This window comes from Zalophus californianus, chromosome 4, assembly GCF_009762305.2.
Source record: "Zalophus californianus isolate mZalCal1 chromosome 4, mZalCal1.pri.v2, whole genome shotgun sequence".
NCBI classification, from domain to species: domain Eukaryota; kingdom Metazoa; phylum Chordata; class Mammalia; order Carnivora; family Otariidae; genus Zalophus; species Zalophus californianus.
Window position 1 is genome coordinate 37,660,931 of NC_045598.1, and position 25,270 is coordinate 37,686,200.

The 25,270-nt window shown below is 55.2% G+C and overlaps 1 protein-coding gene across 2 annotated transcripts in view; it reads right to left on the reverse strand.

The window, feature by feature from the left end:
* The window catches only part of TRABD2B (TraB domain containing 2B), a 207,938-nt gene that overhangs the window by 38,140 nt on the left and 144,528 nt on the right, over nt 1–25,270 (reverse strand). For both annotated transcript variants that reach the window (XM_027576377.2, XM_027576371.2), the window contains exon 3: nt 61–207. In XM_027576377.2, coding sequence (XP_027432178.1) covers nt 61–207 — 147 coding nt within the window. The remainder of the gene's footprint in view (nt 1–60; nt 208–25,270) is intronic.

Genomic DNA, 25,270 nt, shown 5'->3' on the forward strand with positions numbered 1-25,270 from the left:
AGTAGGTGTCTAACAAATGCTAGGTGGGTTCAGAACTGGGTGGGAGGAGGGGAGCCTCACCTGGGATGTGTCATGGTTGAAGATGACAGCGTTGAGATCCCCGCAGTTGTAGTGCTTGATGAGGTCCTCCGTGGTGTAGGGCGCCTGCAGGCTCCCTGCCCGCACGCTCTCATGCTGCAGCAGAGTCTGGTTCAGGGCAAACAGCACCTGCACAGAGGAAAGAGAGAGGAATAAAGGCTGTAATTCTAGATCAGGCTGGGGGCCCTGACACCTCCAGGCCCGGCCCTCCTCGCTCTGGACTTTGGGGCAACAGGCCCTGAAACAGAGAAGGTGTGTGGGGCCTGGCACCGGCTGGCGCAGGCTGAACTCTTCCACTGGCCTCCGGACACGTTCAGCCTGTTCTCATCTCCAGCCCTTTGCCCACATGGGTCCCCACTTCTGCTCTGGCTATCAACATCTTATCTGAGGAAGGGGCAAAATGAGAACCTAGTTGTGTCTGGGTTTGGAATGATGGGTGCGTTTGTCTTTTGACTAAATTTTTCTTATTCCTGTGCTTAGGAAAGTTCTAGAATGAGCACAGACTAATTTTGTAATCAAGAGCACGGCAAACAAAGCAAGACAAACACACGAGCAAAACAAACAGAAAACCCACTTAGATTTCAAGGCCCCACCCAAAGGACACTTCCTCCAGAAGTCACCTTACCTACAGGCAAAGGCCCAAGGGGCTGGGCCTCTCTGAATCAGACCCATGCTGGCACTCAGCACATTTCCTAAAGCTCCTTTGCACTCTGGGCCGCTATGCGGGGCCCTGGGAACACAGCTGCCCCCTAACCAGACCGGCCTGGCATCAGGATCACGTGGAGCATCATACAAAAATATCAGCTGTCTGGTCCCCATGCCCAGAATCGGCATCTCCGAGGGGGAGCCCAGGATGTGTATTTTTAACAGGCTCCCTGGGACTGACATTAGAGGTCTGATTGCTTCTGCCATGAGGACCACACTCTGATGGAACATGGCCTGCCCACGGTTTGGGGGCCCTGAGAGATGATCTCAGATGTCCCATTTTAGATGGAGAACCTGAGGCCCATGAGGGGAAGGGACTTGTTCGATTCTGCACAGCTAGCTTCATGTGACGGTGTATCCCAGACCCCCCCTGGCCAACAAAATGGGGGAGTCTGACCATGATTTGGGTTCTTTAGCACAGGTGCAGGGAAAAGCTGCTGCAGTTCCTGGGCAGAAGATCCAGAGGCTGTCTCAAGTCCTCTGTCCTTGCTGTTGCCCAGCCCCAGCTGGCCCTCCGCTCTTCAGGTCTCGAGCAAGCTCTTTGCCCATCATCTGTTTGCCACCCTCGGCCACAGTCCCCGGCCTCCCACCTCACACCAGCTCAGTCCTGAGCATCTCCCACTGGGCCCAGTGCAACCCGCCCCCCTCCCTGCAGACCCCCTTTCCTCCCCCCATCCCGTAGTTGTCTGCCACAGGCACCTTTTGAAAGCACAAATCTGATCGTCTTCCCTCTCTTTTTTTTTTTTTCCTCAAAACTTTCACAGGTGCCTCCTACCCTCAGAGTAAAGGCCTAGCTGTTCAGTAGAGCCTGCAAGGCCGTGGCCTGGACCCTGCTGTGGTCGATGACCTTGCTTCCTACTCAGTCCTCGTGACTCCAAACACCCAACTACTCAGCACTCTTCTGTCTCCACGCTTCTTATATGCTCTTCTCTGCGCATGACAACCTCCTGCCTCTGCTCTCCCCTTGCAAATCTAGACTTGGCCTTCCAGGCTCTGCTCAAATGTCTTCCCCAGGAAGCTTCTCTGACCACCTGGGGGCTGAGTCAGGCCCCTGCCGGAGGCCCCCACAGCCTCCTTGCGGGGCAGACTGCCAGAGTAGTGGCTCCAAACCTTAACCTGTCCGCGTATTCGTGCCCTTGGCCATGGAGCTCTTCGGCTCCCTCCCGTGCTGATATTGTGTCTCTGGATATAAGTCACCAGGACGTACAGAGGCCTGAAAAGCAGGCTGCCACTGCCTCTTACACCTCCGCGGACCCGACAGCAGCCCATGCTAGCCCACTGGAGGACGGGCAGGGCCGAACTGCCTCAGCTGTCCCACCGAGGCCATCCCAGCCCAGCCAACAGACAGCCAGCTCCCGGACAATACGAGTAAGGGCCAGCTGAGCCCAGCAGGGCCCACCTGCCACTGGGTCCAGACCCCCGAGCAGACGCTCAGTGCTGGTGCTGCCCGGCACCGTGGTGATGGACAAGCGACCCACCGTGCTTCTGTGTCCCCCACCCCGGCGCGAACATGAGATGGTGCCTGCTGTTAGCTACCTGGCTCTCCCATTAGGCTCTGAGCTTCTCGAAGATAGGACTTACGTTTTATTCGTTTTGTGTCTGCAGCTCTCAGCACGGGGCTGGCAACGAGAGGATGTCACTCTACTCTTTGCCTACCGCCTTAGTGCCACCTAGTGCCACCTGCTGGGGTCAGTCACCTCCTATTTCAAAGCTACTCAGTAAGCCCCTCAGACTAGACCCTAGGCCTTTGGCACTCTGTCTGCATTTGGGGCATGATGCTATCATGTGGCAGAAGCTCCCACCTGTGACGCCAGCCACCTCATTCCAGAACACACAATCTGAACAGAAAAGCTCACGTAATAAGGTACACAACGTGCTGATGTGGGCAATGGGGCCAAGTGTGCTTGAGATCACCTCTGCCCGTCCCCTCCCACTTTTGTATCTGGCAGGTGGAGAGCTGGATACCGCTGGGGTGCAGTGGCCCAGGCCGCTCCCCCTAATGAGCTGGCTGGGGATGAGGTCAGACCCCACCTCTGGGCCTTCTCCAGGCTCTGGCGAGCACCCTGAAATTCAATCTGCGGCCACCTGGTGCAGGGTGTCAACGGCAGCCTGGTGGCTGGGATGAATCACAGGAGGCCATGGCCCTGTTGCTGTGCACGTCACTAAGCCAACAGGCACTTCCTTCCACACGGAACAGGCCTTGTGTGCAAGTATCCATGTCAGGCTGGAGCGCTCTACTTCTCTGGGGGGCTGGGGTATGCAGGCTTCCCTTGACCACGCCCGCCCCGGCATACACCTGCTGCTCCTCAGAGGCAGCACCACCTGGCCTGGGGTTGAGGTCATCCGTTCAGGTGCCCAGAAGACCTGGCTGGAGGGGAAATTGCTCCCCTGGGCCTCCCTAGACCCATGGAGTCACTTCCGCAGTCCTGTGGCTTTCGTGGAGCAAGGAGGTGTTCCGGTGAGTTAAGCACATTACAATCTGCAGGGTGCTAAGAACAGTCCTGGCGTGTAGTAAGAGCTGGAGGAATGCTTGCTAAATAAAACTTGGAAGAAAATACTTAGACTTGAACCTTCCCAGATTGGAGCTGGAAGGGCCCCTGTAGGTCATCTGGCCCAGGGGTTTTTTAAACCTTTTTTGGCCATAGAATCCTTTTTTATTGTTATTGTTTTCCAAAGGAACTTTACTTGGAACTCAGTATGTGGAGTAGATAAAAGTGGAACTTTCCCTAGTTGATGTGAGGAGACCGGCTAGAGCCTGAAGACCTACAGGCTCAAGGCCCTCATGCAGCAGAGGTTCTCATGGCTTCTTTGTGGAGACCCATGGGTCTCCAGGAGCCCATTTTGAAAACCACTGATCTCATCCTGTGCCCTCATCATATAGAAGATGAAAGGAGACAGGGGCCCAAAGTAGGCAAGAGAGAGCTCACCCAAGCCCACACAGGAAAGCTGGGGGCAGAGCAGACTCAAAGCCAAGCCTGACGCCCAGCCTAGGACCCTTTGCGGTGCCACAGATTGGGGCTGGATTTCTGGATGTTCACTGGCACAGCCCAGGTTCATCCCACACACTTTACCACACCTGTCTTCCTTTTGGAGCCTCTCGAAACAGCCAGAAATAGCCACAGGGTATTTTTTATTAGCATGTTGCATACAGAAAACTGAGAGTAGATCATTCCCAGTGTGGCACATGCAGTGTGGTGGGGTTTGGCCAGAAACCCAAGCCTATCATTCTGGACTCCCATGACCCTCAGGCCAGGTTTGGTGCCTCCCACAGACACCTGCCCCACCCCCCCACCCCCCGTCCCGGTCTTGGCACTTAGCCCATGAAGTGTCCGATTCTGGTGATTCCCCATTCCCTGCCTGTGTAGACCGAGAGCTGGTAAGTGCAGGAAGCTGACCTCTGTTCACCGGTCACTGCTGGAGAGCAGATTTTTAGGAACTGTTTTGGAAGGTGGACTGCTGACTGTCTGTGACCGAGTCACATGCCCTTTCCCCACACCTCCCGCCTCCTAGCCATCCTTTGCAACTCATAAAGAGGTCCTCATCTGTTCATCACTACGGTCGCCATGTTTCTTGAGCACTTACTCTGTGTCAGGCATCTTCTAAGGTCATATTAATTTATTTTGCAGCAACTCTGAGGGAAGTCTGATATTAGCTCCAACTAATAGATTAAAGAACCCCAACCCGACAGCAAAGACACAGTAAAGACACAGCAACTCACCCAAGGTGACAGAGCTGGAGAGGGATGGGATGCACACTTGGCTTGGGCAGGCCAGCCTTGGAACCCATCCTCCTAACTGCCCACTGCCCAGTGGGGCCTCCCTCCGCTCTCCCTGGGAGACAGCCAGCAGAGAGGGTGTCCTGATTCATAGACGGGAAACCAAAGAAGCAGACGGGGCCCAAGGCCACATGGCTTGTAAAGGGCAGAGCTGGGCTTTGACATGATGTCTGGCTCCAGACCAGGTTCCCATAACTGGAACTTCAAAATAATATGTGCTTCTTCATGAGCATTCTTGGTGCTTCCAACAGATATAGGGAAGCTCCACTTATTCATTCACTCAACAAACATTTACTTTCTGTGGATTCTCTGCAGGGATCTGGGGTTGGTGGATTAATTGGGCTTGGTTTCCACCTCTACGGAGCTCATTTCAGAGGCAGATATCCCAACTGACCATGACAGTAGAGGGTGGTAAGTGGGGCCTCTGAGTCCCCGTGCACAGGGATGGAAAAGCCTCGCCCTGATTTCTGCCTCCCTCCCATTCACCCTGAATTCCCAAGCCTGGCGCTGCTCACAGCCTCCCGAGCCTCCATGCCTTGTGCCCCCAGCCACTTTAGAATAACAAACCCTCCTCGCCAAAGCTGCTATGGCCCACTCTAGGATAATGTTTATGATAAAGCCTTGACATGGAATAACAAACACTGGGTGGAGGCTAGAGCCGCCTTGTTCCCCCTGGTTGACCGTGTGTGGAGGCCCAGCCACCGGGGAGGACCCGAGCATCCCACGGCCGCCCCCCTTGCCAGGGCTGGCCTGCCAGGAGCTGGCCCGCGGTGTCTGCTGAGTGTAGGCCCAGAATTTAAACACATCTTCAAACACAGGCCTAGGATGGAGTGAGGCAGGCGCCAGGAGGGTGGGGACAGGTTTATTGTTCCAGATTAGTCTAGTAAACAGTCCTGAATGGGCTGGGATGGTGAACACCGACCGAGGCCTTGGGTTTGCTCGCTGGCCCAGCACCATCAGTGTGAGGAGAAGCAGCAGGACCACCTCTGTCAGAGAACATGATGCAACCCAGGGATCCTTGGGACAGGCCTGACTTTCAGGCTGGGGTTCTGAGGTGGATGATGAGCACCTCTCACCTACCCCAAAGCACAGGGAAATCGCAGCAAAGGACCCAACCCCCTCAGCAATGTTTACTGAGTATGTGCCATACACCAGGCACTGTTCTAGATGCTGGGGATTTAGTTAGGGACAGAACAGACCCAGATCCTGCTCTCATTGAGCCTACCTGCTGGGGGCAAACAGAGAATAAACAAGATGATTAGCGAAGTATTAGTATGTAGCCTGTCAGATGCACACAACAATGATTCCATTGAACTGGGGACTAGGACTGCCTCCAGCCACTTTGAGCTCGTCATGCTTCCTAATCAACAGGTAAAGAAAGGAGTCACTGTGCTAGCTGGCGTGACGGATCCTGACCAGCAGGGAAAACGGACCGTTGCCCCACAGGGAGGTTGAGAAGAGCACGTCTGGAGAACGCGAGATCCCTCAGGGTGCCTCCTAGTATCACCACGCCCTGTGATTAACCGACGTCAATGGAAAACCGTAACAACCCAATCCAGGCAGGACTACTAATGGTCCAGATCCTTCGGGAATGAAGGTCTGGGTCACCCCACCCACTGTGAACCACAACCAACTGAGGTGTCTTCAAAAGGTAAAGGGGATCCCTGGAAGTAGAAGGGAGTTACACATAGCAGCTATGAGCACAGGATCGGAGACAGAAGCAAAAGACAGAAACAAAAGCAAAAGGTCAAGAGTATTTCTTCCTTATTTTAAGAATACTTGTATGTGTATAAAATACTTTCTTCTCTCTCCTTTTTCTTTTTCTCTCCCCCATGCATGTAGCATAAGACATATTGACTCTATATCCTAGTATTTAAGTATTGTTAACTTTACATTGTTGTATTTAAGCTATGGTATATGAAGAAGAGTAAACATTACGCAAAGGCTTTGCCTCCTCATCTGGGGAAGTGCATTCTGGTTGCACGTAGGAACGCTGTATCATGTTAGGTAGAATTATGACCTTGCTGTTGTCTTTATTTGGAGATGAAGTATGGTTTAAGGAGATGCTTGTGGGTGCCAAGTTAACAAGGGAGGCACTTATGATGGTTAATTTTATTTGTCGACTTGGCTAGGTCATGGTACTCAGATATTTGGTCAAACATTATTCTAGATGTTTCTGTGGGGAGGCTTTTTAGAGGTGATTGTCATTTAAATCAGTAGACTGAGTAAAGCGGATTATGCTCCAGAATAATTAGATGAGGGTGGGCCTCATCCAATAAGTTGAAGGCCTTCATAGAAAGAGGCCAACTTCCTTCGTCGAAGAGAATTCTGCCCACACACTGTCTTTGGACTGAAACTGCAGCATCAGTTCTTCCCTGGGTCTCCAGCCTGCCAGTCTACCCTGTAGACTTTGGACTTGCCAGGCTCTGCAATGTGTAAGCCAACTCCTTAAAAGAAATCTATCCATGCAATCCATCCATCCATCCATCCAACCATCCATCCATCCATCCATCCATCCATCCACCCATCCATCCATCCATCCTATTGGTACTGTTTCTCTGGAAAATCCTGACAAATACAGTATGTGTTACAGAGAGAAAATAGAGCAGGAAAGGGGGCAGGGAGTGATGAGGTAAGGGGGAATAGCAGGTGCAAAGGCCCTGTGCATGTGTGAGAAACAGCAGAGGCCAGGGTGGCGGGAGCTGAATAAATAAGGAGGACACTGATAGGAGATGAGGTCAGAATTGGTTAGTAGGCCAGGTTCCATGGGCCATTGTATGGATGCTGAGAAACCATCCCCTACCACAATCCTTTCAGAGAATGGATTGTTATTTCCACATGACATATGAGGAAACAGGCCTTGAGGATGGTGAAGTCACCTGCATAGGGTCTCAAGTTGACAAACTGGAACTGGGATTCCAATTCAGGGCCAGCTGACAGGTGCTGGGTTCTTTCTGCTATCCCTGGGCCTGACCTGCCAATCTACCCCCACCCAGTCACTGGTAGGAAGAACAGACATTGAGACAAATAGGGACCAGTGTGGGAAGCCCAGCATCTGAGTGGTCAGCTGGGAGGAAGGAGGGGTGCTAGAACCTTAGCCACGGGCCTGGTCAGAACTGACATGAGGAGAGGAGAAAGGTCACTCTTGCCAAGGTAGCCCACCTGCTAGAGGGCCTTCCTGCGTTATCGCTCTCTGCCCCGGCGTGAAGGATTCTCATTTGTGCCGCGTTCTTCCCAGCCTCAGGCCCGTCCCCTTGCTCCTGCTCTGCCTGAAACCACCTTTCCGTGCCCCTCTCTCACTTGGCTGCAGGGGCTCCTTCCTCAGGAGGGCCTCCCCGGGCTGGGGGCCGGCAGTTTCCTGCATAGTGCCCCCAGAGCACCCAGGGCTGTTGGATGCTTGCACTCCCCCAGCTTCACAACTGTTTCATGCTCATCCTTCCTGCTCTATGGTGACACGCCAAGGGCAGGCAAATCATCTGACTTGGTCACAGCTGTTTCTCCAGCAGAGAGCACAGTGCCCAACACACAGTAAACGCTTCAGAAATACTTGTAGAATGAATGAATAAAAAGCTGAGCAAGTTAGCTGTCGCAGAACCCCAGCAGCTCCCTGCCTGGACCCAGTCCCCCCCATGGCACAGAGCTGGGAAAGCTGAGCCCCCGGAGCCCTGAGCTGCATCAATCTGTCAGTGCCCGGAGTTGGCGTGGAGAGTAGCTCCGCCTCATGGGAAGGTTTCTCCAGCCTGGGGGAGATTTCCTCAAAGGTTAGAGCCCACTGGGGTCTGGCTGAGGTTTATTTGTTTATTCTCCTTGCCCCATTGACAGTACCAAAGCAGTGCCGACGACTTCCCTGCTTCCTGCTTAGTATTCTGAGTCCCCTGAGCCTCCGGCACAGAATCCTGTCTCCGGACACTGGGCTACTGAGCAGCAGGTATCCAAATAAACACAAGGTTTCCTGGAGCCAGGCACTGGCTCTGGGCTGGCAGGTAGACCAGAGATCTTGTCTCCATCTGAGTCTAGACTACGAAGTCCTAGGCAAGTCATTTTCCTTCCCTGGGCCTTGGTTTACCCACCCACCCATGCAAAGGACGAATTCACACATTCATCAAGGAAGTATGTACTGGGAAATTATCAGATGCTGTTCTAGGCCCTGGAGGTACAGCAGTAAACACAACATTCACTCCAGTGGGAGGAAGCTGACAATAAACAAAAACAAAACTAGCAAAACATCCATGTTAGAGAGGGATTGATAGTGGCTAAAGAGGAAACAAGGTAAGGAGCATAGGAAGGGTGTGTGCGTGTGTGTGTGTGTGTGTGTGTGTTGGGGGCTGGCATTTTTGGGATGATGCCCAGTAAAGGCACAAAGAGAGGTGATGTTGGAGATCTGAAGGAGAAGGAGCTGAGGGAGGTGGTTCTGTGGACCCTGAGAGAAGACCGGTGTGGGGCAGGCAGCAAGTATAAAGGCCCTGAGGCAGAGGCAGGCCTGCTGGGTGTGAAAGGCAGGAAGGAGGCCAGTGTGTCTGGAGAGGAGTGAGTGAGGGGGAACAGGAAGTGAGATCTGTCTCAGGCAGGACCCAAGAGAAAACAGATGGTGCGTGGTCAATGAAGTAAGTTCAACTGCAAGGGTAACTGAGGCACGTTGAATGATAGGAACATCGACAGAGGTGCGGACAGGGGGTGGTGGGGCATGAGGGGTAGCGGTGGTGGAAGATTTCCTGCCCCAGGCCTTAAAGGGAAAGGGGGGGCGGTGAGGGACCTGAACGTCGGAGGACAGCACAGCTACCCCTCCCTGGCCTAGCAGGGAGAGGGGCGGGCGGGGGCACGAACTGTCCCAACTCTCTTCCCCTCCTGCCTACAGCCATCTCCTGCCAGCGCGCCCCACGGACGTCGGGATAAGGGAGGCCAGGTGATGTCACATCAGGTCTGGGCTCTGAGCAGGGAGAACAAGAGGGTCCATCTGGAGAGGAAAGGGGATTTCCAGGACCCGGTCGGAAGTATGGTGGGAGCACATCCCTTAAGGCCTGTGGCTCCCCCTGAGTGAGATGGGAAGGCCCGAAGCCTGAGCAGAGGAATGCTGTGGTAGCCCTGCTGATCTGGAATCCAGGGAGGACAGGAGTAAACACAATCAGATGGAAGATGAAGGCAGCTCTGGCTTCCTCCTGAAGGGGGAGCAAGTGAGCATGCCCCCCCCCCCCCCCCCCCCCCGCCCGGCCCCCTTCCCCTTCCCATCTCTATCCCAAACCCCAGCCACAACCCAAAGAACCATGGACTTGGCTTCCAGCACGGTTGGTCCCGGCTCCGTGAACGCCTACCGGTCAGACCCCGGCGGTGGCGGCCACATCCTCCCTCCGCACTGCAGTGTGGGCTGGCCGAGCCCTCTGTGCTTTCCTGGGCGGGCAGCGGAGGCTGACTCACCCTTGCTTTCTTTCCTTCTTTTCTCTGAATGCCTAGTTTCTCCACCCAAAGACCACCCTTAAAGATCCCGGCGTTCCTCTTCTGTCCTTCAAGTCATGCCAGGAAACGCTCATAAATCCAGAGCCACCCACAAGAGGAGATTAGCATTCTGCTGGGTAGGGAGGCTGATAGCCAGGCTGGGTATGGGGGAAGGGGCAGACCCAGAGGCTTGGGGTCTCCAGGAAGGGAGCTGATGTGGGTTCTGTCCTGTTGGAGGGCAAAGGGGTCCCCTGGCTTTCAGTTTTAGGCACAGGTAAGCCCGAGGCAGGGTGGAGACCCAGATCAGTTGTGGGAACCCCTCTCCCGGTCACAGGGTCCCCCTCTGAAACACGAGAGTGTGGGAGTACCTCTCAGCTCTGGAAGTCAGGCTCTATGAGCATAACATTTTAGGACAGCAATACCCTACCACCACAGGATTTAAACAGTCTATGATTCTAGGCACTTTGCACATGGAAGCTCATTTATTCTTCATAAGAGCCGTGTGAGGCCACCATTAGTGACTCCCTTTTACCTACAGAGAAACCAGGCTCAGAAAAGTAAGTGACCTCCATGCTCCCCCATCATCGGGTCGATGTGGACCAGTGCCTCAGCTCTGCCAGGCCGAGCGCACCAAGCCCTCCCAGCCTCGGTGTCCATTCTCTGCCGTGAAGCTTCTTTGCTCCCCAGTCACCACTTCTGATCTCCTAAATTGAATATACACTGCAGGTGGAGAAAAAAGAGCAAAATGTAACAGAAAGACCCAGAGAATCATCTAGGCCAACCTATTCTCATGCATAAAGCTGAGGAATGTCCAGGTGGTGGAGGAGATGGACAGAGAAACAGGCTATTTTAAAACCAAGTGGTAAGTTAATGATAAAAGGAAAAAACTGGGGCCTTTGGGAGGGAGTCTGTGAGGCAGCCTGGGCATCGGTGAGGGAATCAGCTTCAGGCTGGGCTGTGCAGGACGAGTGGGGTTGGCAGGGAAGCACGTTCAAGGTTGACGGGCCCAGAAGCGTATGCTGTTCTTAAAGCGCATGTGTCAGGCATTAGGCCCGGAGAGGGTCCAGGGATGAAGGCTTTCCATCTCAGCCCACGGGCTCTGCACTCCACCCAGCTGGCAGACTCGGCTCTTCTCTGCTGGCTCATCAGCTGTGAGGCTGACATGGGTGGGGACGCCAGACTGACACCTGCACAGGGACAATGGTGTGCACGGCGGGCGGCGAGTCAGCGGTGGCCACGGTGACCACCACCATCATTATTACTATGAAGTGGCTGATCCACGGAAAGCTGTAGCTTTCCTTTTCCCTGCTGTCTCAGACCAGCCTGCTGACACAGCTGCCTAGACTTCAAAAGGCAAGTCTCCATTTTCATTTGCAAAATCAGTATGAAATTCCTCTAGGGCTTGTCTAATTCCTTCTGGTCTGACCACACGGCAATTACCAACGTGCAGGGAGGAGGGGGAGGGTCTCGCAGGCCCTCCAGCAGTGTGAGGACCTCGGCTCTGGGTCCCGGGCAGCCGCCAGGGAGGACGGCACTAGAGCGGGCACCTCGGGGGGCCTTGGGCGAGAGGCGAGGGCTGGCCCTGGGAGCGCTCCATGCTGACGAGCGAAATCGTTGTCGGCTATGCCACAGGCTACCAACTGCTTCAGAGACGGAGTGTGTCTGTCTGGCAGCGGGAAGGGCAGGGCTCTGGCCCAGGTTCAAATGTGCGTCCTGCTATGTGCAGGCTGTGTGGAGTTCCTGTTCTGGCTTTTCTGGTGATGCGCTGCTACGAGATTGTGGCACAGGCCCTTCTCCTCTCTGGGCCTCAGTTCACCCATCTGCCAACTGGGGAGAATAAGATTTGTCCTCCCCAGCTAGGGAGGTGGCCCCTTAAAAACCTCGTAAACATTACTGTCCTTCCTTAGGGCACTTTAAGACACTTCTGTTCCTCTAAGCAGCAGCAGGGTGGCTCTGAGAAGGGGCAGAAGCTAACACGTGTGGACTGGATTCTCATTCACTCCTCAGTCTCCAGTGTGGATTAGCGCCAGGCTCTGTGTTGGCTGCTGAGGCCGCAGAACCAAATCGGCACCATTTCTATCCTCAAAGAGCTCAAGGTCAGGGGTGGAGTGGAGCAAGGAAGGAGGTGCCCAAGGAAGTCTTGCAACAAGATGCTAACACACCGTGTGAAGACTGGGCACCGGGATGAACTCGGGGCTGTGGGAGCCACAGCAGGAGGGACTCATCCTGCCAGGGGGAAGGCCACATCCGGGATTCAGGGGAGGCAATCCGATCCGCAGTGGTGTCTATGGGATGTCTGTGGGAGCGTGCCCTTGTCATGCAGAAGAGGAAGAAAAGGAATCCCAGGTCGATGTCCGTGCAAAGGCCCGGAGAAGCTGGCCACTTAGGGGAAATGTGTGGATGACCCCGTGGGCTGGAGTGCCGGTGCGGCTGCTGAGGAGCATGAGATGGGAGGGAGCAGGTGCAGAGGATGAATCTGGAGCTCAGGCTTCATCAGAGGAAAGGAGGAAGCCCCGGAAGTGATGAAACTGGGAATGACTAGTCAGGCTTTCCACCTAGAAGCTGCCCTCTGACTGCTTCGTGGAGAAAGGATAAGGGAAGCACGGACTGCAGGCAGGAGACAGTCTTGGCCCTCTCCAGGCCTGGGGTTCTGCGGATGCATGAAGGAAGTAAATGCGGGCTAGAATTCCAATTCCTTCCTGATTTAGATATTCTAGAACCTTCCAACTCAGGGCTCTGAGTCTCCTTCCTTGCCCACTGCTGCCCCCTCTCCCCTGCTCCGAATTTTGGGGACCGGTCCTCCTCCACCCGCCCTCCACTTCAGGAAAGCCTTGAGCCTCATCCAGGGGGAGCAGCTAGACAGAGAAGGGGCCTGCTAAGAATGGCAGGAAAGAAAGACTGCGTGGGGCTGGCATGGGGCCCGTGACCTTCCCAGCCCCGGGGGATGGACACTCTTGCTAGCGTACATCAAAGGAGACAGCTGCACAGAACTTGGCCTCACAGACAAAACTAAAATGCAGTCCCAACGTCTCCTGCTTTTCACCTGTTTAAATTCACAGGTGACACATCCCGGCAGCAGGATGGGAAAGTTGAGAAGGTCAGGTGAGGGAGGGGTCTTAGATCCTGCAGAGGCTCCTCACTCTATGGAGAGGATGCTGAGGTCCAGAGAGGACAGGAAGGTGCCCAAGGTCACACAGCAAGTAGGGGATGCACATTAAGGCAGGAGCAAGGCATCTGTCTGTTTTACTTGGGCAGCTTGGGTCTCCTCTGCCCCCTTCTCCCTTCTTTCCCCCCATCGTGGAAAAGGAAAATGTTTTTAGACCTGAGGCAAAAGAATGCGAAACTGAAACCTGAGCCTTGGGTCTTGGGAAAAGAATACAGAGAAGTCAGACACATTCTGGATGGGCAAAGAGCTGCTTACTCTGCAGACGGGAAGTACTCAGGGCTACCCAAGCTTCCTTCTGCGCCCCTCTGACCTGGGAGGGCAGGCCGAGTGTGGGCCTGTGGGAACAGAGAAAGACCCCCACGAATGCTGGGCCAGTGTTCTTCCAGGATCCACTGTGGGCAGAGGGAGGAATGCTCCAGCCTCTTACTTAGCTCCCTGCTGGCAGCCTTCTCATGGGGCCCTAGGCCCAAGTCAGCACTCCACTGCCCTTCCTGGACCTGCCACGAGGGCCCCGCCACATGGGGGGCAGGGCTCCTTGCTGGCCCCCACTCATCCACATCCACACATCCATCCTGCCCCTCCTGCAAGCTCACCTCCTCAGAGGAGGCCTCCCTTCAGCTCCAGCCCGTTCTGCCTTCTCCTTTTGTGAACTTCTGCAATTGGGAAGGGCAGCAGCAGGCCAGAGTTTCTTTCTGTCTTGGGATGTCTGGGACTCTAAGTGACCAGGAGTTGTGTAAGAATGTGTGTGTGCACATGTGTGTGAAGGAGAGGGTTGCAGATGGAGATAAAAACAGATACATAGAAGAAAGACAGATAGATGATAGATTGATCAATAAATGATAGACTCGGGACAGGTGTGAGGTCTTCCCTGTGCACCATCCACATCATGAAGAGGCTTAACCACAGACTGATATTTGCACATGTCACAGAAATCCCCTCTCGGCCAGGAGCTGGACGTCAGTCCTTGGGAAGCCTGAGGTCAGCATGTTCCGTTCCCCCCTTCCTGATACCAAGCAGCCCCATCAATCATTCTCCATGGTCCAGGCTTCAGCCTGGTCCTGCCATGTGTGTGTCTTCAGCCCCCTCTCTCTCCATGCGTTCCCTTTTACTATTATCTCTACTTGATGTTGGACGATGCTGCACAGGGTGATCCTGGGCTTTGAGGCCAAGGGTCTGGGCTGCATACTATACCCTGAGCATCCCTGACCTGATGCAGGGCCCATTGGATCTAGGCCTAACAGGGAAAAGGGATGGTGTGTGTAGGTGTGAACTTAAAAAAAAGCAACACATAAATGAGACCACAGCACCCCCAGGCTTAAGTCCTTCATGGCTCTGTTCTGCTCTAGGAATAATGATTGACTTCTTCAACCAGGCCTTTCAGCTCTGCTTGGCAGGGCCCTGCCTGCTTCTCAGATTCACCTCACTTCCTGTCCTCCTTGCTCTGTGTTGTCAACATGTTGCCTTTATGGGGTTTTTTGGAATATGCCCTTTCTTTCCCACGTCAGGGCCTTTGCACATGCTGGTCCTTCTGCCCGGCATGCCCTTTTCATCATCCTTTCTTTTGCTTCATTAATTCCTCCTCATATTTCAGGTAATGGTTCAAGCCTTCATCACCTCCTGAAAACTTCCCTGATGCCCCAGTCAGCTCCGGGGCCCCTTTCAAAGTTCTCCCCCACCCTGTACTCTTCCTTCAGAGTGCTCATAATAGTCTGTCTTCATATATCTGCATATGTAATCATCTCTTTAATGTCTGCTTATCCTAATAACAATTTTACTATCACTGACTAATCATTTGTTCCATGCCAGACACTGCACAAAACTCTTCTCAAATATTGTTTCAATGAAGGCCCAACAACCCTGTGAAGTACTTAGAATTTTAATCCCATTTTACAGATGAGGCAAAGGAGACACAGAGTGGCTAAGTGACTTGCCTGAGGTCACACAGCAGGTAAGCAGTAGAGGAATCAAGATAATTTGGCCATTTTAGCCACGGACCAGTCTGTAGCCCACTGCTGTGTAGACAGGATGAAGGTGGGGACCAGGTCTACTTTGCTCCTCCTCACATCCCCAGTACCTACTCTGGGACTTGCCACTCTCAGTTACCCACAAAAGGGAGGGAAGGCCAGAGAGGCTGGGGTGCCAGTTGTCAGAAAGATATCCTTGGGCAGCCAACTCTCCAGGAGCCAACCCCCAGAGGCCACATCTTCCCTGCCCTCTGGTTCCGGAATTAGGAAGAACCAGTGTTCAAAGCCAGCAAGTATGCTTTCTCAAAATAGGATGGAAAGAGCTCAGGGAACCCAGATGTGGACCAGAGCTGGGCAGAAGCCCTAATGTGTCCCAGAGCCTCGGGCTTAGGTGGGGTCTCAGAAATGGTGTAGTCCAGGGGTTTTCAGCTCCAGGATTTCTTTTCCAAGTCCACTCCACTTCAGGTGCCTGCCACATCCCTGTGGGGGACATGCCACAGGTACAGAGAGAGGGGCTGTTATGGTGGTTGGGAGCTCATCCTCCACCCACAACGCATGAATGTGGACCGTGGCGAGGGCCTTCCTTATAGACCCCTAATGTCTGCCTCCTGGAAGCTTCGTCTCCCGTTGGAGGCACCGACCTGCTCCTGAGACTGGCATCCGTGCTGGAGGTGAGGGCCCAGTCCCTTCACAGGATGCCAAGGGGGCCCGTCGCCTCCCTCCCCGTTGGCAGCACCCAGGCCCGAGCAGCCGGTGGCCGGGCCCCGGAGCAAGCCCGTGAGGTCAGCAAGCCTGGGAGGCTTCCCCCAACTCCCCGGCCCCCCTTTGAAGGGGATCAGGTTCCCCCACAAACATAATTGAACGAAAATATGAGAGAGAAAAGGTCTTTGTTCTCCCATTTACAGCGTCAGAAAATATGTAACAAATTAGCCGTTTATGAGGTAAGAGAACAGGGCTGTGCGCTGCGCCGGGGAGGCACAGCGGCCGCACAAGGGGGCCTTTCAGCACGCCGAGTGTGGGGGGCAGCGCGGCCCGGGAAGGACGGGCTCGGCCCCGGGCCGGCCTGCCTGTAAGCATGGCCTGGCACTGGCAGGACGGAGGCGGCCCCATCTGACCCCCTGGCTCGGGCTGAATGGAAACATGGAGTCAGCCAGTCAAGGGTGAATACAGCCCCTTGGAAGGGTCAGGCGGCCCGAGAGTGGGAGTGGGGACCGGGGGCCTGGGTTCCAAAGCCACCTCTGACCGCTTCCCTGGAGTGACCCTGAATGATTTCCTCTCCTGCTGGGGACCTGCTCTTCCATTGCTTACAGGAGATTGTTGTTCACACTGATCTCCGGGGGCACACACATCTCCCAGCAGGAAGGCCTCAGTGGCTTCCTTACTAATTTCCCTGAACCTTAGGAGTGGAAAGGTGGTTCTTGGCACTGCACCGGATTTTTCTCTCCAATAACTTCGATTTTTGTTCCAGGGTTTGATCAAAAATTCCAGCCGAAGCATTGGACAGAGGATGTCGTTAAGGCCGGGGGTCGGAGGGAGCACGTGGAACCTGTGAGGGGCTGGTTGGCTGAGCAGGAAGCAGCCCCTTCAGCAGGGAGGGGGAGAACGAGGCTGGTGCCTTTATTTGCTTCCCGGTGTGTCCAGAAGAGCAAGGAGGGTGGGCTGAGAGCTTTCTGACGGAGGTTCTTCAGGCTACCCAGTGTGGGGATTCTCCGAGTTGGGATTTAATGGCCCTGACTTGCCCCTCCATGGTTCCGGTGCCTGAGGACCTGTGAGTCCACAGCGCGTCTCTCCCATTTGAGGGCTTGGCGTTCTACGATTTGGAATTTCTGATTCCGTGGTTATGCCATGTGTTTCGAGGCTGCTGCTTGTCCGATGTTTATGCTGCTGCAGGCCAGTAAGTGCCCTGCAGGCGTTCAGGGCTGTAGTCTCCCGTGGTGCAAAGAGCCCGAGCCAAGGGACTCTCCTCCGAGTCACACCATCGGTGCTCAAGCCTTGCACTCCCCTCTTCGGTCGCACGGGGCAGGAGGCTCACGAGGGCCCCAGGCCTCCGAGAGAACATGCTGCTGAGATCATGGGGCCGTGCCAGTCTAGTGTAAGGAATCCCTGCGAAAAGCGGGGTGCTGGGCTTCAGCATGAATATCCTGAGTGTTTCGTCTGCAGTCACAAACACATCGCTTTCCTGGATCTGATTTTATTTATTTTGATTGGATCTTAACAGTTCTTTACAAGGCTGAAACTGAAGCCGCCTGGGGCCCCCAGGAGACTTGCTAAAACTTCAACTGCACCCAGTTTAGCAGAGCAACTTGAAAGTCAATCAGCGGTGAGGGACAATTTGCCTCATTATTTCCAGCCCTGGAATTTGGCAGCATATGGAATTCTGGGCCTGGTGTCGACGCGGTGCTGGGCAATCAACACAGCAGGGTCTGTCGCCCCTGGCTATGTCGTGCAGGGCCAGGGCTGGAGGGGCTGGTATGCCCTCCGAGGCTGGTGCCAGGAAGGATCTCCCATCCCGGGGAATGAGGCTGACGAGGCCCCCTGACCCCAGGTTCAAGGCTGCTGCTCTAGACCCCGGATCAGTCCTTCAGATCAAGGATTCCAAGCCCCTCTGCAAGCCGAGCCCCAGCTGGGGTCTGAGGAAGCAGAGGTGGAACCCGACAGAGTTGCTGTCCTCCAGGAAACAGACCAGAGACACCGGGGTACATTCTCCCAGGAGAGAGCTGAGGGAGTGCACAGGAGGGGTCACCTGTGCTGACACCTTCTGCATTAAGCCTCGCTTTCTCAGTGAGGCCCACACTGATGCCCTGATTTCAAATGCTAACCCCCTCCCCAGGCACTCCCATGCCCATTCACTCTGCTGTCCGTATCTCCATCCATCACCTTCCAACACACGACACTATTGCTCTTTTATTGCATCTCCTCCCACTAGAAGGAAGGCACTCCCTGCGGGCTGGGATGTGTGTCTTGGTCACTACTATCTCTCCAGCCCCAGCACAGGAAATATACTCAGTCACGATCTCACACGAATGATTGGATGTACCTGGTGGCATGTCATTACCAGTGACTGTTTCCAAGTCCTCCTGTGCAAGTCCAGTGACCCTGTGCCTCCACCCCTTCTACAGCAAGGTACTGGTGCCCCGCGGAGAAGGGCTTACATACCACCAGGTCCAACTCCCTCGACAGACAAACCTCAGAGAGGGGCAAAGGCCTGCCCAAGGTCACACAGCACAGGAGCGCATATTCGGATAGACCTTAGGATGTGCCCGTGGATGCCAGCCGCTGAGGTCCTGGCCTACTTCAAGCCGACTGGGGCACCCGGCAGGAACCCCCACGGAGAAGGACTGGGAGCCCATGGTGAAGCCCGAAGTGGTGGCCCGGGCTGAGGCCCTGGCTGCTGGGCTGTCTTTCCTACCTTGCTTCCTGCCCATCCGACCCTGCCAGTCTCTCTTCCTGCCCTCCCTCCTTGTGCAGGAGTAATCATAAGTCAACAGATTCCATTTGTTGCAAACTGAGGACTTGGTACATGTGCACACATATAAAATCTCGTTTGCTACTCCCCCAATCCTGCAATTAGGAATATTTCATTTTTAAAAACAACAGAACTAGGGCTCTGGGAGGTCAGACAACTTGCCGAGGTCACAGAGGGAGTGGCAGGAGGTTCGGACTTCAGCGTGTCCTTTCTGTGCTCCGGGTCAGTGTGCGCACTGGCCAGGTGTTCGTTGTGCTGTGTTGTGTTGGAGCCTGGGCTTCCTTCCCCTCCCCCACTGCTCCTCTCCTGCCCAAGTGCCCCTGCTGAGCACAGGTTCCCAGCTCATCACAGGTATTACCAGCGAATTGAGCTATTCTGTACGAGGCTGTGTTGTGGAGTCTTGAGAGGTGGACAGAGGATCGCATTAGCAATCAGAGGCTCTGGGTTCAAGTTACAGCAAATCAATTCACCTCTCTGAGTCTTCCATGTCCTGCTCTGGAAAATGGGTATAAGGAAATCCCAGGGCTATTTGAGAAGTTGTGGGAGACCCAGAGGAGCCTGACTCAGCTCCAGGGGTTGGCTTTGGAAGCAGGAGCCATGGCTCCAGATCTTGGGGTTGGAAGGAATCCTCCTATTTGGAGGCACCCTGGCAATGGTCTGCCACACAGGTACATGGGGACCTCTGCACCAGAGAGCCTGCCATACACCTCCATCCCTCAGACCTCTCCAATTTCGAGAAAGTGCTTTTCACATGGAACTGGACCTTGCCTGCCCATCTCAGGCCAACCTACTGGGACTCCAGAACTCATCTGAGCTCTGTGATCCTGGAACGGCTGCAGAGATTTGGGGTGGGTCAGCCCTTGTATAGGCGGACAACCCCTCTCAATGGCCGGTTCTCTCAGGACCAGCTTGGATTCAAGATGCCCTCAGCCCTGGTCACCCTCTCTGTATGCCCTATAGGCTGTCATAATCCCTCTGCAAAAGCGGATGCGGACACCAGAGGAAGAAAACATTCTACAGAATTGGATCAATGAGGCCCTGCTGATTAGCTTTCAGCCAACCAGAAAATATAACTAAGCTCCTTGCCCAATCCCGAGCACCGGGGTGATGTGTTCTCTCTCACAAACCTTCGCACGTAGACTCACACACACACATGCAAGTCTGCATTCTTACTCACATTCTACTCGAAGTCCCATCACCAAGATCCTGTGCTGTCTCACATACAGACAACACCTGGATGGGCACAGACTGTGTGTGCACAGTCACATGTGTAGCTTCAGTCACACACACACACACACACACACACACACGGTTACACGCACAGTCACACAAAGTCATACACAGAATTTCACACACACATGCATGGCCTCTGCCATCACACACACAGAGTCTCACACACACACACACACACACACACACACACTCTCTCTCTCTCTCTCCTCCAGTGGAGATCTTGCGCCCCACTAGGCCCAACCACCTACTATGGGTTGCTCTAGGCTCTCTTCCTCCCCCACACAGCGGGCTTACTGTGGGGAGAGACCCACCTCTCTACCCTAGGCATCTATGAACCCCAGAAACCAGGCCGCTGCCTGTTCAGAGCTTCTGGTGGGCAGTGCAGGGCCCGCGTCAGCTGTCTTGGGCTCACACAGGCAGGTTTGGGTGCCCCTGCCCCGAGCTCCCCGGGCACAGGCAGGGAGGGGGTGCAGACCTAGAGCCTGGCTGTGGACTCGAAGCCCACTTGCGTGGCGGCTCGGTCCGGGTCCCTGGTCTCGCCAGGGCATTTCCTTGTCTGTAAGACAGGGACTGCTTTCTTGCAGGGTTGCTGGGAAAGCTGCAGATAAGGTACGCACTATGCTTTCATTTTTTAACTCTTTGGATCCCCTTACCACCCCCAGAGGCAGCTGCTGGTATTGTCAAGTGTTTTAAAAGATGAGGAAGCCGAGGCCCAGAGGCGTTAAGCAGCACACAGCGCTGTGACCACTGTTGCGGCACGACCCCTTCCCAAGACGACTTCACAGTTCTGTTCCGGCCCTGGAGGGTCGGGAGGCCAATGATAAGAACACGCCTGTGAGCCTCATTTGCCCCTTGATCCAGGTGGCCTTGCTGGAGAAGGCTGCGGCCCCATCGAGAGCATCACCCAGAGAAAGCACCACCCTGGGCACCACCCTTGGTTCCTGGAGCCAATGCCACCCCAGCCCTGATTGCCCTGGAGCGGGCCTCATTTCCCGAAGCTGGTGTCAGGCCATGTGAGGAATCAGGAGTGTGTGGTGGCAGACAAAACCCCCAATGATGTCCCTGGGGGCTGCGCAGTCGTCGTGTCAGCAGAGACAGTCTAGAGAAGCCAGCGCCTGTGGCACAGGGCCTGGGACACTGCGAATTCAGAGCCTGGGGCTGGGGCGCTTGGCCCTCCCGGGGAGCATCTGCCTTGAAGACCCCTCACCCCAGGGGGGGAGTCCTCCTCCCAGAGGGAACAGTGACTGAGGGGTCATGTTGCTGGAGAGACTTTTAGGGAGTCGGATGACAGACTGTGCTGGCCTGGCCGAGCCACGGATGAGATGTAAGTCTTGCTGTTGCTTGTGCGTCCCCTGGGACGCTGTGGGTTTTCCCAGCCGGGAAGGCAGAAGTTCAGGATGCAGAGCTGTGTGGAGGAAGCTCATGGCAAAAAACCTGCCCTGCTGGTGTAGTGTCAGCACATTCTTGGAGCAAAGGCACTGAAAATCCCATCCTCTGACTTCACTTCCAAGTGAGAATGAGGGCCTTGCTGCCCCAGCCAGGCCAGGGTCACCGCCTGGAGCTGGAGGCTTTGGCGGGGAGGGGAGAGGCCTCCGAGGCAGGCTCCTCCTGGTCTCCCTGACCCGGAGCCCCTGCCCCTGCTTGCACGGCCCTGGTGGCGGGGAGCTGGCTGAGGCCCGGGCCTTCGGGGCGGCTCGTTCTCCGGCAGGCAGGCTCTGGAGAAGGGGAGCATGTGTCTGCAGACGCAGAGGGAGTAGGGGGCCGCTGGCTGGGGAGGGGAGAGGAGGCCTGGCCGCAGCCTGCAAGCGGGCCGGTGTGACAGAGGCCTGGAGCCGGGCCGGCTGGGAGAGCGGATGTCAAGGCTGCAGGGGCCCGTGCAGGCCTACCCTCCCAGGGTCTCACAAGGCCTCAGCCAGGCCCGAACCGCAGCTTGTGAGTTCTGGTGCAGAACGCCTGCTGGGAAGCCGAGTGGGGTTTGAGGGGCTCCAGCAACCACCGTCACCCCCGGGAGGGCGCCCCAGGGCCCGGCCGAAACGGCCCTGGGAGCGATGCCGGCTATTCTGTCATCCTTCCCGGACCCGGATCTCCTCCCCCAAAAGCCGAGGTTGCTAGGACCTCTCTCACCAGCAGGCTCGGTGATGCACGGGTTTCCCCGCCTGGCCCAGGGCTGGCATGCATATCACAGACGAGGACACTGTGGCCCAGATGGGGGCAGCCTCATGCCCGGGCACACAGCTCACCGAGGCGGTGGACGAAGTGGCACTGGAACCCGTGTCTGCCTGACTGCAAAGTCCGTGCCCTCCTCACACTTTCGGGACACAGGGGACACGGGCGGGGGAGGGTTGTGGGAGAGATGGCCCTGAAACCAATAGCGGCAGCACCCGGGCAAGGGACAGCATAAATTACTGAGGGCGATATTCGAGGCTCCTGGACCTTCCCTGCTTTCTTTCCCTCCACTTTGCTTCCTTGTCCCCAGGCCCTGGAGCTGCCTGTGGAGGGGCTAACCGTGGGCGGTTACCACGGCGGCGCATCACCAAAAGTCTGTAAAAGGCGTGGGGGGCCAGAGCCAGACAGCATCCCCAACACACACAGGCACGTGCACACAGCTGCCCACCAACGGTGGCCAGGCGGGCCAGGACAGGCCCTGGACGTGGCAGGTCTCCATCCCGGTCACAGGCTCCCAGGAGGAAGATGGATGGCCAGCCCAGGTCTTCCCTTGGGAGAATCTCAGGCTCCGAGAGAGGGGGTGATTTTTCAAAGGTCACAGAGCAGGCTGTGGACAGAGCAGGCAAATCAGCAGGAATAAAGGCTGACCCTACCGGTAGTTTCCAAAGCACTTCCTAATCTAGGTTCTCATTCGTTGTTACCATAGCCATCTGAGAAACGCAGAAAGTGACGCTCAGAGGAAGAAAGCCGTAGTCTATCACAAGCCCTGCCTTGGGCATGACCTTCCTACAGCAAAACTGACCACACTGCCTTGCTCCAAAGCCTACTGTGGCTCCCCACTGCCCCCTTACCCTCTTCTTTAGATCCCTCTCCTACTCACCCATATTATGGTTCAGAAAAGGCAACTATCTACTCCTGAGTCCCCCCAGACAACATTCTCTTTCACACTGCCACACTTCTGCTTGAGCTATGCCCTTTGCCTGGAAGATCCTCCTGCTATCCTCTACCTGGCTGACGTCCACCTGGATTGAGCCATCCAGTCTCTCATTTCAGGGATCACCGTCTATCCTCGCTGGAGGCACCCACCCCCTCAACCCCTGTGAGAAGCATTCCTGTGGGCTCAGAGGGCCCTCTAGGTGGGCACTGAGCAGCAAGAAACAGCCGAGTTCTCAGCATGGAGCGCCACCCCCTCAATGGAAGCCAGCTCTCTGAGGCCGTGACAGCATGTGGGGTCTGGGGCTGCAAGTCAGGAGCCTGGTTCATGTTCTGCCTCCACCACTGACTTTCTGTGTGGCACTGGGCAATTCTCCACCGCTGCTGGGTCTTGGATTCCTTGTCTGTCCCATGGGGAGAGGTAGAGGGCTCCAGGAGAAGAGTACTGGTCTGTGTGTGCTCATCAAAGTATGCTCTGTGCCTTGCAGATGCTGGATGTTCAGTAAATACTTGGTGACCCATCAGCAGCGATTCTCAGTGGGGTGGGTGGGTGTCCGGCTTACTGGGGGTTGGGTGGAAGGTCGTGTGTACTTTGCAAGTCAAATAGCCCACCTGGCTTGAAGTGGCCTAAGGTGGGCTCCCGTCTATCACATGGGCCAGGGCAGAAGAGTGGCTGGAGCAGAGTCCACAGACTTAACTCTGGGTGAAGGAGAAATACCTATCTTTCTAGATGAATAGATATTTGTAGTTTTACCATTGCTTTTGGGTATGGTTGAACTCATGATATATAACTTATTTAATATAAAATATATTGAATTCATATCTAATCTATTTTACATATATAATTTATTTCAAAATATATATTTACTCTGAATAGGTAAAAGAGGGTCTGAGATGTTCATGTTGAGTTAGAAGGCGCCATCGTGTTCGGAGTTGAGAGGCACTGGCCTGGGTGACGGGATGCTTCTAGGAAGACATTCCATAGAAGATGGTGTTCAGGAAGTATTTGGGCAGGGCCCCCTGAGTCCCTTCTGTAGTGACCTTACGTGCTAGGAGTACCTGGGTGAGGATGGGGAAAGTTTGGGGCCTTAGCATCCTGCTCTGTCAATGGGTCCAAGCTCCACTCCAGACCAGGTAGGTGAGCGTGGGCCTGCAAGGCAAGGAGGCTGAGGGCACTTGCCAGGGCTGCTCAGGGTGCTGCCTGGGCTTCCCTGTCCCCTTTAACACCACCCATCCCAGCAGGCTCCCCAAGACCAGCCTCGGGCCCCTGAGAATCGGGAGGCACGTGATGGAGGAGGCAGCCAGGGAACTCTAGCCCACTGGCTCAGGACTCCAGAAACGTGAACAGAGCAGGCGGGCTGCTTGATTGCTCAAATCAAGAGGCACATTAGAGACAGACCCTCTAGGTTTGAATGCCTGTATCACTTCCTCCGTCTACATGGCCTGTGGCAAGTGCCTTGGCTTCTGCCTTGCACGTGCGGCCCTTAAATTGCCAAGCATCAGGGTGGAGACTACTGAGCAAGCTCCCAGAGCGTCCAGAGCCTGAAAGAAGCAGCTCCCTCGCTTCTGATTTGTCCTGCTGTGGAGAGCTCAAGGCCTCTCAGAGCCTGGAAAAAACAGGGCAAATTGAGATAGGGCCTCTTAGGGAAAAATCACCCCAACAGCCACTTATCCCTGCTCAGAATGGGAGCTGAGGCCCCAGCAGCGGGGCAACCAGCAGCACTTTGGCCCACAGTGAGGCTCCCCCTTTCTTTAATAGGAGGGATGGGAATACCTGGTTTACTCACGCTGGGGCATTACCTCCTGGGTGGGACAGCCACTTCAAAGGTGCCACTGTAAGGCTCAGCCAAGAGAGTTGGGATGCTGGGGCTTAAGCAGGTGGGAGTCCCAGGAGGGTCAGACAGGCACTGTGACCTCAGACCAGGAACCCCAGGCTGTGCATCAGTTTCCTCACGTTCCCTTCCTCACAGGCTTGCCCCTCAGCACGGGGCCACGCACAGCGGGTGCTGCAAGGGAAGATGTTCCCTCCTTCGCCTCCAAGGCTCAGTGTCCACCCTCTGGGCTCCACCGCAATGGGGACTTTCCCCCTGGGTGGCTATTCCCAGGGATTCTAGAGTCTTCCAAATGTCCCTCCTTCCTCATCAACAGGCCCTTGAAGTGAAAATCCCCCACCAAGTCTGGCTGGGGGTCCCTTAATCTGTACTTTGGCCCCCCAGCAAGGGAGGGGCAGTACGGGCAGGTGTGTTGGTGAGTGACGAGTCACTGTCCCTCCTGGCCTCTCCCTCCCTCTTCTACTGTGCCAGGGGCTCACTGTGAGTGGAAAGGGCACTAAAGCCACTAGGCCAGTAGCTGCT